At 45.5% G+C, this 15,320-nt stretch overlaps 1 protein-coding gene across 2 annotated transcripts in view; it reads right to left on the bottom strand.

Annotated features, from left to right (window-relative positions):
• LOC139549613 (rho guanine nucleotide exchange factor TIAM1-like) overlaps positions 1-15,320 on the bottom strand; it is a 138,849-nt gene that overhangs the window by 48,052 nt on the left and 75,477 nt on the right. The window contains exons 16-18 of one of the 2 annotated variants that reach the window (XM_071360271.1): positions 13,909-14,121; positions 12,666-12,766; positions 2,953-3,018 (exon numbers count right to left, since the gene is read on the bottom strand). In XM_071360271.1, coding sequence (XP_071216372.1) covers positions 2,953-3,018; positions 12,666-12,766; positions 13,909-14,121 — 380 coding nt within the window. The remainder of the gene's footprint in view (positions 1-2,952; positions 3,019-12,665; positions 12,767-13,908; positions 14,122-15,320) is intronic. The other variant, XM_071360270.1, reaches the window with a different exon arrangement.

Raw genomic sequence — 15,320 nt, 5'->3', positions numbered from 1 at the left:
CAGGTAGTAGTGTTGCTTCTGATAGAAACATGGCCCGGGTAGTAAGGTTGCTTCTGATAGAAACATGGCCCAGGTAGTAGTGTTGCTTCTGATAGAAACATACTCAGAACATGGTTACCATATTCTCAGAATATCAGAAATGTGTATTTTTACAGTAGCATGTCTGTGCTTTCTCGCATTTGCCATCTACGCAATGATGATGCCAGTTATACCAAAACAATACACAACACAGAGTTCCATCTGCAAGTTTTAAATGTGGAAAAACAGACAAATTGCAACAGAATCACTTGGGACAAATCACAGAAATCGCAATATGTTAAAAAAGGTCAATCTGCAGCTGGAACTTTTAAAGGAATGATATACATAGTATGTGATTTGGATTTCAAGAGGACCACGGAGAAAAGTTCAGCTATATAGAATTAATAAATAACAAATCATTTACGAGAGGTAGTGGAAATGTGATCATCATTTGTACTCGATGGGGTAATCCTACAGATTACCATCTTTCATTGAGAAACTCATTTTAATTTATCAGATAAGTGTGTTGTAACTGTTGACAAATAATGACATTAACATATACTGCTAAGAGTGTGACAGCTGGGTGCCTCCCCTACCCAGGCCACCAGCACCAATGACGAAGGCCCAACCACTGTCTCAATAACGGATAACTCTAGGGTGCTAATTGGGGCAGTATAATTAGGCCCTGTCCTGTCCAGAGGAAACCGTAACACTCCTCCCTCTCTGAAACAACTTCGTTGAGAATAGTCATTTCAGGAGTACCATTAAAAACAAGTTAATATGCCCCAACAAGATTAGACAAATATACAGAAAGACCTTAAAAGTGCTTGAAATAAGTCAATGCAATTTAGCATAGTGATTCAGGAGTCTCATTTTTGCAACGTTCCCATGAATCGTGTTCTGAGAACATTGCAACCGTGTTCTGAGAACATTGCAACCGCGTTCTGAGAACATTGCAACCGCGTTCTGAGAACATTGCAACCACGTTCTGAGAACATTGCAACTGCGTTCTGAGAACATTGCAACCATGTTCTGAGAGCATTGCAACCGTGTTCTGAGAACATTGCAACCGTGTTCTGTGTATGTTTGGTGGGACGTTGATGGAATATTCTCCTAACCCACAGAAAACTGGACTTTTTTTTTTGCAATGTTCTCATGAAACGTGTCTAGTACATAAAAAATCTGAAGTTCTGAGAACATGGTAATTTCTTGTGGACGAGGAATTGAAAAATGTTCTGGTTGAGAGGGATCAGGCAAAAGGATTGGCAAATTACCGTTTGCAAACGTACTTCAAATTGAGAGTTAATGTGACTAAACTGAATAAAAAGAAGAAACTATACTATGAAACAAACATAAATTCTATAAAAATGACAGTAAAAAGCTTTGGAGCACCTTAAGCTTTGGCAAAAAAGGCAAACTCAGTCATTCATTGAATCAAATGGCTCATTCATCACAAAACCCACTGATACTTTGATGATTTTTTCATTGGTAAGATTAGCAAATTTTGGCATGACATGCCAGCAACTTGGATGGAAAATTACTGAGGATAATAGCGGACGATATTGCCACTCCTATTTGACATATCTTCAATTTAAGCCTACTAGAATATGTGTGCCCCCAGGCCTGGAGGGAAGCAGCAAAAGTCATTCTGCTACCTAAGAACAGTAAAGCCCCTTTTACTAGCTCAAATAGCCAACCAATCAGCCTGTTACCAACCCTTAGTAAACTTTTGGAAAAAATTGTGTTTGACCAAATACAATGCTATTTTACAGTAAACAAATTGACAGACTTTCAGCTTGTAGGGAAGGACATTCAACAAGCACAGCACTTACACAAATGACTGATGATTGGCTGAGAGAAATTGATGATGAAAAGATTGTAGAGGCTGTTTTGTTAGACTTCAGCGTGGCTTTTGACATTATTGATCATAGTCTGCTGCTGTAAAAACATGTGTGTTATGGCTTTACACCCCCTGCTATAATGTGGATAAAGAGTTACCTGTCTAACAGAACACAGAGGGTGTTCTTTAATGGAAACCTCTCCAACATAATCCAGGTAAAATGAGGAGTTCCCCAGGGTAGCTGTCTAGGCCCCTTACTATTTTTCAATCAATACTAATGACATGCCACTGACTGTGAGTAAAGCCAGAGTGTCTATGTATGCGGATGACTCAACACTATACACGTCAGCTACTACATCGACTGAAATCACTGCAACACTTAACAAAGAACTGCAGTTAGTTTCAGAATGGGTGGCAAGGAATAAGTTAGTCCTAAATATTTAAAAAACTAAAAAGCATTGGGACAAATCATTCATTCAAATGGGTCTGGGCAGGGGATGATGTGGATGTTTGTGTGATGTTGCTGTTTGTACATGGATGTTTTGTTTTGCTGATAAAAGGTCAAATAAAAATCTTATAAAAAGATGTGTATAACAAAAAAGCTCACAGAATGACAGATTGGCTTCGCTAGCTGATAGCGCTGAGGAGTCACAGTTTCAGCTCACAGAATGACTATGACAGACAGGAGAGCTTCGCTAGCTGACAGGGCTGACTCACAGCTTCTTGTAATGTACCCAAGCAGCCTAGAGAATATGCGTGTCCCCAATGGCACCCTATTCCCGCTATAGTGCACTACTTTAGACCAGGGCCCATAGTGCACTACATAGTGGATAGGGTGCCATTTGGTAATCAGTTAAGGTGTGAATCACAGCGATTAAAAGCATCAGGAATCACACACCACACCAGGTAGCCTTGAGTTAGAGAGAGACAACGGTCTCACACAGCGTAATATACGGCATAGTCCAACCAACAAGAAAATTACAGTTGATGGTATGAACCAATAAAAAGACAAAGACACGATAAACAGTGAAGAAAACCAAAGATGTGAGTAAAGAGTAGTAGATGTAGCTAGTTAGTTTAGAGAGCAGGCTCACCAGATGCAGCGTGTCAGAGATGGACTCTGAGGAGCCCTTGCTCCTCTTCAGGGCAGACATGGGAGGCTGGCGGACAGAAAGACGACAGACAGATGGAGAGGCAGAGAGGAGGAGAGCACAGTCAGATGGACGGACAGCCAAAGATTCCAGAGCGTAGGAGAGGACCGTCGGTCAGTCAAAGCCTCAGTCAGCGGAAGAAGGGAAGAGTCCAATATAAAGGAGAGCTCTCTCTCTCCCCCCCCCCTCCTCCCATCTCTCTCTCCTCTCCCCCTCCTCCTCTCTCTCTCACCCCCTACTCCTCCCCTCCCCCCTCCTCCTCTCTCTCTCCTCTCCTCTTCCCCCTCTCCTCCTCTCCTCTTCCCCCCTCCTCCTCTCTCTCTCCTCTCCTCTTCCCCCCTCCACCTCTCTCCTCTCCTCTTCCCCTCCTCCTCCTCTCTCTCTCCTCTTCCCCCCGCCTCCTCTCTCTCTCCCTCCTCTCTCTCTCTCCCCCCTCCTCTCTCTCTCTCCCGCCCTCCTCTCTCTCCTCCTCTTCCCCCCCTCTCCCCCCTCCTCCTCTTCCCCCCTCCTCTTCCCCCCCTCCTCCTCTTCCCCCCTCCTCCTCTCTCTCTCTCTCCCTCCCTCCCCAAAAGGTTTTATTGGCATGGGAAACATGTGTTAACATTGCCAAAGCAAGTGAGGTAGATAACATACAAAAGTTAAATAAACAATAAAAATAAACAGTAAACATTCTACTCACAGAAGTTCCAAAAGAAAAGACATTACAAATGTCATATTATATATACACAGTGTTGTAACGTACAAATGGTTAAAGTACAAAAGGGAAAATGAATAAGCATAAACATGGGTTGTGTTTACAATGGTGTTTGTTCTTCACTGGTTGACCTTTTTCTTGTGGCAACAGGTCACAAATCTTACTGCTGTGATGGCACACTGTGGAATTTCACCCAGTAGATATGGGAGTTTATCAAAATCGGGTTTGTTTTCGAATTCTTTGTGGATCTGTGGAATCTGAGGGAAATATGTGTCTCTGATATGGTCATACATTTGGCAGGAGGTTAGGAAGTGCAGCTCAGTTTCCACCTCATTTTGTGGGCAGTGTGCACATAGCCTGTCTTCTCTTGAGAGCCAGGTCTGCCTACGGCGGCCTTTCTCAATAGCAAGGCTATGCTCACTGAGTCTGTACATAGTCAAAGCTTTCCTTAAGTTTGGGTCAGTAACAGTGGTCAGGTATTCTGCCTCTGTGTACTCTCTGTTTAGGGCCAAATAGCATTCTAGTTTGCACTGTTATTTTGTTAATTCTTTCCAATGTGTCAAGTAATTATCTTTTTGTTTTCTCATGATTGTGTTGCTGTCCTGGGGCTCTGTGGGGTCTGTTTGTGTTTGTGAACAGAGCCCCAGGACCAGCTTGCTTAGGGGACTCTTCTCCAGGTTCATCTCCCTGTAGGTGATGGCTTTGTTATGGAAGGTTTGGGAATCACTTCCTTTTAGGTGGTTGTAAAATTTAAAACGGCTCTTTTCTGGATTTTGATAAATTAGCGTGTATCAGCCTAATTCTGCTCTGCAAGCATTTTTGGGTGTTTTACTTTTGTTCACAGAGGATATTTTTTTGCAGAGTTCTGCATGCAGAGTCTCAATATGGTGTTTGTCCCATTTGGTGAATTCTTGGTTGGTGAGCGGACCCCAGACCTCACAACCATAAAGGGCAATGGGTTCATTAACCAATTCAAATATTTTTAGCCAGATCCTAATTGGTATGTCAAATGTTTTGTTCCTTTTTATGGCATAGAAGATCCTTCTTGCATTGTCTCTCAGATCGTTCACAGCTTTGTGGAAGTTACCAGTGGTGTTGATGTTTAGGCCGAGGTATGTAAAGTTTTTTGTGTGGTCTAGGGCAACGGTGTCTAGATGGAATTTACATTTGTGGTCCTGGCAACTGGACCTTTTTTTGGAACACCATTATTTTTTGTCTTACTGAGATTTACTGTCAGGGCCCAGATCTGTCAGAATCTGTGCAGAAGATCTAGCTGCTGCTGTAGGGCCTCCTTGGTTGGGGACAGATCTAGCTGCTGCTGTAGGCCCTCCTTGGTTGGGGACAGATCTAGCTGCTGCTGTAGGCCCTCCTTGGTTGTGGACAGATCTAGCTGCTGCTGTAGGCCCTCCTTGGTTGGGGACAGATCTAGGTGCTGCTGTATACCCTCCTTGGTTGGGGACAGAAGCACCAGAACTTCTAATAGGGTCTGGGTGCTGCAGACTATTCTAGTGCCATCGCCAATTCATTGATATACATGTGTAACAGTATAACTTTACGTCCATCCCCTCGCCCATACCCGGGCGCGAACCAGGGACCCTCTGCACACATCAACAACAGTGATGGGGGGGAACCACTACTTCAAGGTTTCAGAGCAAGTGACGTAACTGATTGAAACGCTATTAGCGCGTACCCGCTAACTAGCTAGCCATTTCACATCCGTTACACATGTAGAAGAGGGTGGGGCTTAAGCTGCATCCCTGTCTCACCCCCCAGGCCCTGTGGAAAGAAACGTGTTTGTTTTTTGCCAATTATAACCGCACACTTGTTATTTGTGTACATGGATTTTATAATGTTGTATGTTTTTCCCCAATACCACTTTTGATCAATTTGTATAGCAGACCCTCATGCCAAATTGAGTCAAGACTTTTTTTTTTAAATCAACAAAGAATGAGAAGATTTTGCCTTGGTTTGTTTGTCAATTAGGGTGTGCAGGGTGAATACGTGGTCTGTCATATGGTAATTCGGTAAAAAGCCAATATGACATTTGCTCAGTACATTGTTTTCGCTGAGGAAATGTACGAGTCTGCTGTTAATGATAATGCAGAGGATTGCTGTTGATGCATATCCCCTGGTAGTTATTTCTCTTACGATTATTTTATTAACCTACATCATGTTATTTCAATATCTAAATTGGTCATGTTAAAAGCATTTAATTGTGTTCGGTAAAAATTAGACTTTTCAAATGTTTCATGCAACATTATTGGCAAGTAACTTGATGCCTACTGTGCCAAAGCGATTTAGAGTTGCTAAATGGGAGTGACGAGTCTGTGGATATATACAGTAATATTATCAAAATCCATATTTGAAATCATTATAAAATGTACATTTACATTTACATTTAAGTCATTTAGCAGACGCTCTTATCCAGAGCGACTTACAAATTGGTGCATTCACCTTATGACATCCAGTGGAACAACCACTTTACAATAGTGCATCTAAATCTTTTAAGGGGGGGGGGGGGGTCAGAAGGATTACTTTATCCTATCCTAGGTATTCCTTGAAGAGGTGGGGTTTCAGGTGTCTCCGGAAGGTGGTGATTGACTCCGCTGTCCTGGCGTCGTGAGGGAGTTTGTTCCACCATTGGGGTGCCAGAGCAGCGAACAGTTTTGACTGGGCTGAGCGGGAACTGTACTTCCTCAGTGGTAGGGAGACGAGCAGGCCAGAGGTGGATGAACGCAGTGCCCTTGTTTGAGTGTAGGGCCTGATCAGAGCCTGAAGGTACTGAGGTGCCGTTCCCCTCACAGCTCCGTAGGCAAGCACCATGGTCTTGTAGCGGATGCGAGCTTCAACTGGAAGCCAGTGGAGAGAGCGGAGGAGCGGGGTGACGTGAGAGAACTTGGGAAGGTTGAACACCAGACGGGCTGCGGCGTTCTGGATGAGTTGTAGGGGTTTAATGGCACAGGCAGGGAGCCCAGCCAACAGCGAGTTGCAGTAATCCAGACGGGAGATGACAAGTGCCTGGATTAGGACCTGCGCCGCTTCCTGTGTGAGGCAGGGTCGTACTCTGCGGATGTTGTAGAGCATGAACCTACAGGAACGGGCCACCGCCTTGATGTTAGTTGAGAACGACAGGGTGTTGTCCAGGATCACGCCAAGGTTCTTAGCGCTCTGGGAGGAGGACACAATGGAGTTGTCAACCGTGATGGCGAGATCATGGAACGGGCAGTCCTTCCCCGGGAGGAAGAGCAGCTCCGTCTTGCCGAGGTTCAGCTTGAGGTGGTGGTCCGTCATCCACACTGATATGTCTGCCAGACATGCAGAGATGCGATTCGCCACCTGGTCATCAGAAGGGGGAAAGGAGAAGATTAATTGTGTATCGATACAATATTCACATTATTTAAAATATCGGAATTGGTAAATAAAAAGAGAAGGTTATGGATGCATATTAGGCAAAACTTTTTTTAAAAGGTGATTGTGTCAGACGAAAATGATATGAAACGTTTTAACCATTGCGTCATCTGATGTACAGTCAGATTCACCTGTTGCCGGGCAGTAGAGTTCACAGCTGGCGATGCCTCATCGTGATTGGTTATTCCCCCATTCCATTGCAACATGTCAATGCACGTCATGACCATCTTTCCATTGCCTCAAACTATCATGATTACTAGCTGAGAGGAACTTGTATGAGTTGATTTTACTCCCGGCTCAGAGTTTTTCTGAGCAGTGTCTTAACGTCCTAAAACCTACTCTGAGCTGGGAGTTTTTTGTTGTTGCCTTAAAACAGGTTTTAAACAGGATTCCTAGGACTTTTTCTGAGACGCTTTGTGGATACGGGCTCTGGTTTCTCCTCCGTTCTAGCAAGATGCACACAGTAGCAGAGGTGGGACCAAGTCATTGTTTTACAAGTCACAAATAAGTCTCAAGTCTTAGCACTCAAGTCCCAAGTCAAGACAGGCAAGTCCGAGTCAAGTCTCAACTCCTAAACAAGTCATAATGTGCTCTTCACCAAATGTAATACCATTTTATATTTTTAACAAGAGTAATAGTTAGTATATTACATTTACGCAAATCATGAATGCTTTTAAAAATATATATATTTATTACTTTCCAAATAAACTTTATTTCCATGGAAATACATGGGTAGCCATGAGAAAGACCTGCCCCCCCCCCCCCCCCCATAGCGATCGACTATTGAGGATTGCAATGGGGCAATCAGGTGATGTAGGCTTGTACACAATCGCCAAACCTTAACACACACACACACACACTGTGTGTGGTTACAGTAGGCTACCGTATCTCAATGGTTTTAGGAACAGCAGTAACATCAGGCAGGATTTAAGCTTCCAACTGCCTGGCCAGTTGTTGCTCAATCTTGGGTGCAATGATCACGTTCCCGCACTGTGTGACTGTGTGGAGGCTCATTGATTTAATGTTACGTTAGCCTACATGCTACACTAACAAAGTTATATACGTATAGCTGTCGGCTATATTAGCCATGACCTACCTTTCTTTGTGCAGCTTCAAATGTCGAACAAAGTTGGAAGTTGTTGGGCCTACGTCTGTCATTTTCTTCCCGCTTGTTTTGCAAGTTGCAATCCGTTTTTTGTTGTTGACTACAACGTAGTAATATTGGGTATCATCTTTCCAAGGGCTCCGTCTGAATTCCCCCGCTGATGTTCCTCTGAACTGCCATGTGCAACTTTTTCTCAACTGGCACAATTTGATTGGCTGCTGTCCGGATTCAAACTGTAATCCGTTAAATGAAGAGTTGATGCGCTGCACACCTTTTTTAAAAGGCATCAATTTTAATATTTGGGCTTCGGGAGGGTATCAAGTCAGGTCGGGGAGGGTATCAAGTCAGGTCGGGGAGGGTATCAAGTCAGGTTGGGGAGGGTATCAAGTCAGGTTGGGGAGGGTATCAAGTCAGGTTGGGGAGGGTATCAAAGTCAGGTCGGGGAGGGTATCAAGTCAGGTCGGGGAGGGTATCAAGTCAGGTCGGGGAGGGTATCAAGTCAGGTCGGGGAGGGTATCAAGTCAGGTCGGGGAGGGTATCAAGTCAGTTTGGGGAGGGTATCAAGTCAGGTTGGGGAGGGTATCAAAGTCAGGTTGGGGAGGGTATCAAAGTCAGGTCGGGGAGGGTATCAAGTCAGGTCGGGGAGGGTATCAAGTCAGGTCGGGGAGGGTATCAAGTCAGTTTGGGGAGGGTATCAAGTCAGGTTGGGAAGGGTATCAAGTCAGGTCTGGGAGGGTATCAAGTCAGGTCGGGGAGGGTATCAAGTCAGGTCGGGGAGGGTATCAAGTCAGGTCGGGGAGGGTATCAAGTCAGGTCGGGGAGGGTATCAAGTCAGGTCGGGGAGGGTATCAAGTCAGGTTGGGGAGGGTATCAAAGTCAGTTTGGGGAGGGTATCAAGTCAGGTCGGGGAGGGTATCAAGTCAGGTCGGGGAGGGTATCAAGTCAGGTCGGGGAGGGTATCAAGTCAGGTCGGGGAGGGTATCAAGTCAGGTCGGGGAGGGTATCAAGTCAGGTCGGGGAGGGTATCAAGTCAGTTTGGGGAGGGTATCAAGTCAGGTCTGGGAGGGTATCAAGTCAGGTCGGGGAGGGTATCAAGTCAGGTCGGGGAGGGTATCAAGTCAGGTCGGGGAGGGTATCAAGTCAGGTCGGGGAGGGTATCAAGTCAGTTTGGGGAGGGTATCAAGTCAGGTTGGGGAGGGTATCAAGTCAGGTCGGGGAGGGTATCAAGTTTACACATGATGACTCCAGCTTTACGTGAAAGACCTTACTTGGTAAAAATATAGCTAGCTATCTTTCCTCACTTGTTGGATAACTACCTAGCTAACGTTAGCTCTCGCCTGACTGGTATAAGGTTACGTTAGCTATATAACCTAGCAAATCAAAATATCTGTTTGTGTTTATTGATTAACCTCAGCTTGAACACCACCATATAGCTAGCTAAATACAGTAGTCTAGGTTTGTTCCATACACTTCATGACTGGCAGCATGGTGCAAGCAGACCGGTGTTACAGAACTCAGAGTTTCAGCAATTTTATTATTTTTATTATTGTCAGAAATGCTACAAAAAATGTAGCATATTGTTGACTGAAATGTGTACACGTGAGAGCAATAAATGATACATTTAATAAAAATTGATGCTACAAATTTAGTCAACCCTGCATTTTTTAAATCCAAAGGTCACTTTATGGACGCTATAGTCTCGTTGTAATCCGACGTCTAGAATTTGAGCTAGGTAGGCGCAAGAAATAATATTAAAAAATCAATTGCTAACCACCTTGTTAAAAAAAATCTGGTACGTGGTTCTCAGTAACGGCCGTACGGCTCATGACAAGAGGCGGATTGTGTTGTGTACATCAAATCATGTTGATTTGAATTTTTTAAAATCGAGATTGGTGTCATTATGGCTTAGATTTGATGGTAAGGAGATTTGAATTTAATACTGAGCTTCAATCAAGGCCTATAATAGACGCAATCATTTCTCCATATGGCTTCAGAGAGATAATCAGGGGGGAATCATTTCTCCACATGGCGTCAGAGAGATAATCAGGGGGGAATCATTTCTCCACATGGCGTCAGAGAGATAATCAGGGGGGAATCATTTCTCCACATGGCTTCAGAGAGATAATCAGGGGGGAATCATTTCTCCACATGGCGTCAGAGAGATAATCAGGGGGGCAATCATTTCTCCACATGGCGTCAGAGAGATAATCAGGGGGGCAATCATTTCTCCACATGGCTTCAGAGAGATAATCAGGGGGGAATCATTTCTCCACATGGCGTCAGAGAGATAATCAGGGGGGCAATCATTTCTCCACATGGCGTCAGAGAGATAATCAGGGGGGCAATCATTTCTCCACATGGCTTCAGAGAGATAATCAGGGGGGAATCATTTCTCCACATGGCTTCAGAGAGCAGTTTTTCTTTAGAAGGCTGCTCTGAGGTCAACAGGAACACACTGGTTGTCTTGCAGTGAGGCCAGGGTTGGCTAAGTCAAAAATAGGACCCTATTCCCTATGTAGTGCACTACTTTTGGAGGGGGGGGGGGGGGGGGGGCGAGAGAGAAAAGACATATGTAAAACTGGCAATCGTAGATAAAGGAAAAATTGGGTCACGGACGAGAGTCCAAATCATGCACATTAGGAGGGGTGAGAAGAAACTGTATGTCTGTATTACTTTATTCTCCAGCCAAGAGTCAATGAGTTGGTGGCAGACGGTGCAGAATATGGTGCAGAGAGGGGACGTCGCCAGATTACAGGCGGTGCAGAGAGGGGACGTCGCCAGATTACAGACGGTGCAGAGAGGGGACGTCGCCAGATTACAGACGGTGCAGAGAGGGGACGTCGCTAGATTACAGACGGTGCAGAATATGGTGCAGAGAGGGGACGTCGCTAGATTACAGACGGTGCAGAGAGGGGACGTCGCCAGATTACAGACGGTGCAGAGAGGGGACGTCGCCAGATTACAGGCGGTGCAGAGAGGGGACGTCGCCAGATTACAGACGGTGCAGAGAGGGAACATCGCCAGATTACAGACGGTGCAGAGAGGGGACGTCGCCAGATTACAGACGGTGCAGAGAGGGAACATCGCCAGATTACAGACGGTGCAGAGAGGGGACGTCGCTAGATTACAGACGGTGCAGAGAGGGAACATCGCCAGATTACAGACGGTGCAGAGAGGGAACGTCGCCAGATTACAGGCGGTGCAGAGAGCGAACGTCGCCAGATTACAGGCGGTGCAGAGAGGGGACGTCGCCAGATTACAGACGGTGCAGAGAGGGGACGTCGCTAGATTACAGACGGTGCAGAATATGGTGCAGAGAGGGGACGTCGCTAGATTACAGACGGTGCAGAGAGGGAACATCGCCAGATTACAGACGGTGCAGAGAGGGAACGTCGCCAGATTACAGACGGTGCAGAGAGGGAACGTCGCCAGATTACAGACGGTGCAGAGAGGGAACATCGCCAGATTACAGACGCTGCAGAGAGGGGACGTCGCCAGATTACAGACGCTGCAGAGAGGGAACATCGCCAGATTACAGACGGTGCAGAGAGGGGACGTCGCTAGATTACAGACGGTGCAGAGAGGGGACGTCGCTAGATTACAGACGGTGCAGAGAGGGGACGTCGCCAGATTACAGACGGTGCAGAGAGGGAACGTCGCCAGATTACAGACGGTGCAGAGAGGGGACGTCGCCAGATTACAGACGCTGCAGAGAGGGAATGTCGCCAGATTACAGGCGGTGCAGAGAGGGAACGTCGCCAGATTACAGGCGGTGCAGAGAGGGAACATCGCCAGATTACAGACGGTGCAGAGAGGGAACGTCGCCAGATTACAGACGGTGCAGAGAGGGAACGTCGCCAGATTACAGGCGGTGCAGAGAGGGGACGTCGCCAGATTACAGGCGGCGCAGAGAGGGAACGTCGCCAGATTACAGACGGTGCAGAGAGGGAACGTCGCCAGATTACAGACGGTGCAGAGAGGGGACGTCGCCAGATTACAGACGGTGCAGAGAGGGAACGTCGCCAGATTACAGACGGTGCAGAGAGGGAACGTCGCCAGATTACAGACGGTGCAGAGAGGGAACGTCGCCAGATTACAGACGGTGCAGCACAATGTTCAGTGAAGTGATGAACCACTGGTGAACCACACTGTCAACATAATCACATCAAGTGAAATGTTTGTTGTCATTTGTAGCACTGGTTCATTATTATGCACTTTGTATTTTGGTGACGCAGGGCTCCCTCGGAAAAGAGACGTTGGTCTCAATGGGACTTCCCTGCTTGAATAGAGGTGAAATAGGAGCGAGAAGAGACCTTTCTGCATCGGTCTGCCTCGCTGAAGATCTCAGAGAGGTGAAATAGGAACGAGAAGAGACCTTTACCTTTCTGCATCGGTCTGCCTCGCTGAAGATCTCAGAGAGGTGAAATAGGAACGAGAAGAGACCTTTACCTTTCTGCATCGGTCTGCCTCGCTGAAGATCTCGGAGTCGTCGTCCAGGCTGTCTCCAGAACATTCCAGCATCAGTCCAACCCCGTCATCCAGAATCTCCTCTGTAACAGGAAGAGTATAAACACCACGTCAACAATACAAACATCAACAATACACACGTCAACAATACAAACATCAACAATACAAACATCAACAATATGTCAACAATACAAACATCAACAATACAAACATCAACAATACAAACATCAACAATATGTCAACAATACAAACATCAACATCAACAATATGTCAACAATACAAACATCAACAATATGTCAACAATACAAACATCAACAATACAAACATCAACACCACATCAACAATACAAACATCAACAATTCGAACAATACATCAACAATACAAACGTCAACAATACAAACATCAACAATACGTCAATAATACAAACATCAACAATACAAACATCAACAATACAAACATCAACAACATAGACAGACCATGGTGAGCAGCTGTCCTTCTAGCATATCAATATTACCAGGTTCCCAAATGTTCCCTAACATGTCAGTATAGAGGTCTACTGTAACTCACCCTGGTTCACAGAGAACACGTCAGTATAGAGGTCTACTGTAACTCACCCTGGTTCACAGAGAACACGTCAGTATAGAGGTCTACAGTAACTCACCCTGGTTCACAGAGAACACGTCAGTATAGAGGTCTACAGTAACTCACCCTGGTTCACAGAGAACACATCAGTATAGAGGTCTACTGTAACTCACCCTGGTTCACAGAGAACACGTCAGTATAGAGGTCTACTGTAACTCACCCTGGTTCACAGAGAACACGTCAGTATAGAGGTCTACTGTAACTCACCCTGGTTCACAGAGAACACGTCAGTATAGAGGTCTACAGTAACTCACCCTGGTTCACAGAGAACACGTCAGTATAGAGGACTACAGTAACTCACCCTGGTTCACAGAGAACACGTCAGTATAGAGGTCGACTGTAACTCACCCTGGTTCACAGAGAACACGTCAGTATAGAGGTCTACTGTAACTCACCCTGGTTCACAGAGAACACGTCAGTATAGAGGACTACAGTAACTCACCCTGGTTCACAGAGAACACGTCAGTATAGAGGTCGACTGTAACTCACCCTGGCTCATAGAGAAGATGTCAGTATAGAGGTCTACAGTAACTCACCCTGGCTCATAGAGAACACGTCAGTATAGAGGTCGACTGTAACTCACCCTGGCTCATAGAGAAGATGTCAGTGTAGAGGTGTTCCTGTGCGTCAGAGCGTCGGGGGGGCAGGTAACAGATCTGTCGTCGGTCCGTAGAGGGCAGTGTGTTGACGGTCAGGGACAGAGAGGCCAGGGAGAACGCCTCCTTCATGTCCCCGAAGTTCAGACTGCACGAGTCCTTCCCATTCAGCTGCAAGATCTCGTCCCCAGCATTCAGACCTGGAGGGCCAAGACAGTATATTAGTGTGTGTACTCATTCACGCTCATCTGAGATGTATTGTACAAGCTGAACAAAAATAAATATAGTAATTACAGCACAGCTGAAAACGACATAATGACTGGATGTTGGACTATTTTTCTAAATCAATCAAATGTATTTTATAAAGCCCTTTTTACATCAGAAGTTTTCACAAAGTGCTTTACAGAAACCCAGACGAAAACATCTCTCTCTCTTTTCAAGAACTTTGAAAATGTTTCTTCAAGAGGACCGTCACAGGAAAGGAAGACCCAGAGTTACCTCTGCTGCGGAGGATAAGTTCATTAGAATTACCAGCCTCAGAAATTGCAGCCCAAATAAATGCTTCACAGAGTTCAAGTAACAGACACATCTCAACATCAACTGTTCAGAGGAGACTGTGAATCAGACCTTCATGGTCGAATTGCTGCGAAGAAACCACTACTAAAGCACACCAATAAGAAGAAGAGACTTGCTTTGGCCAAGAAACACGAGCAATGGACATTAGACCGGTGGAAATCTGTCCTTTGGTCTGATGAGACCAAATTTTAGATTTTTGGTTCCAACAGCCGTGTCTTTGTGAGACGCAGAGTAGGTGAACGGATGATCTCTGCATGTGTGGTTCCCACCATGAAGCATGGAGGAGGAGGTGTGATGGTGCTTTGCTGGTGACACTGTCTGTGAATTATTTAGAATTCAAGGCACACTTAACCAACATGGCTACCACAGCATTCTGCAGCGATACGCCCTCCCATCTGGTTTGCGCTTAGTGGGACAATCATTTGTTTTCAACAGGACAATGACCCAACACACCTCCAGGCTGTGTAAGGGCTATTTTACCAAGAAGGAGAGTGATGGAGTGCTGCATCAGATGACCTGGCCTCCACAATCACACAACCTCAACCCAATTGAGATGGTTTGGGATGTTATGGACAGCAGAGTGAAGGAAAAGCAGCCAACAAGTGCTCAGCATACGTGGGAACTCCTTCAAGACTTTTGGAAAAGCAATCCAGGTGAAGCTGGTTGAGAGAATGCCAAGAATGTGCAAAGCAGTCATCAAGGCAAAAGGTGTAGCTACTTTGAAGAATCTCAATTATAAAATATATTTTGATTTGTTTAACACTTTTTTGTTGTTGTTGGTTACTACATGATTATATGTGTTATTTCATAGTCGTGACGTCTT

Source organism: Salvelinus alpinus, chromosome 22, assembly GCF_045679555.1.
Source record: "Salvelinus alpinus chromosome 22, SLU_Salpinus.1, whole genome shotgun sequence".
Lineage (NCBI taxonomy): Eukaryota > Metazoa > Chordata > Actinopteri > Salmoniformes > Salmonidae > Salvelinus > Salvelinus alpinus.
This window is presented reverse-complemented; position numbering and strand designations above follow the sequence as displayed.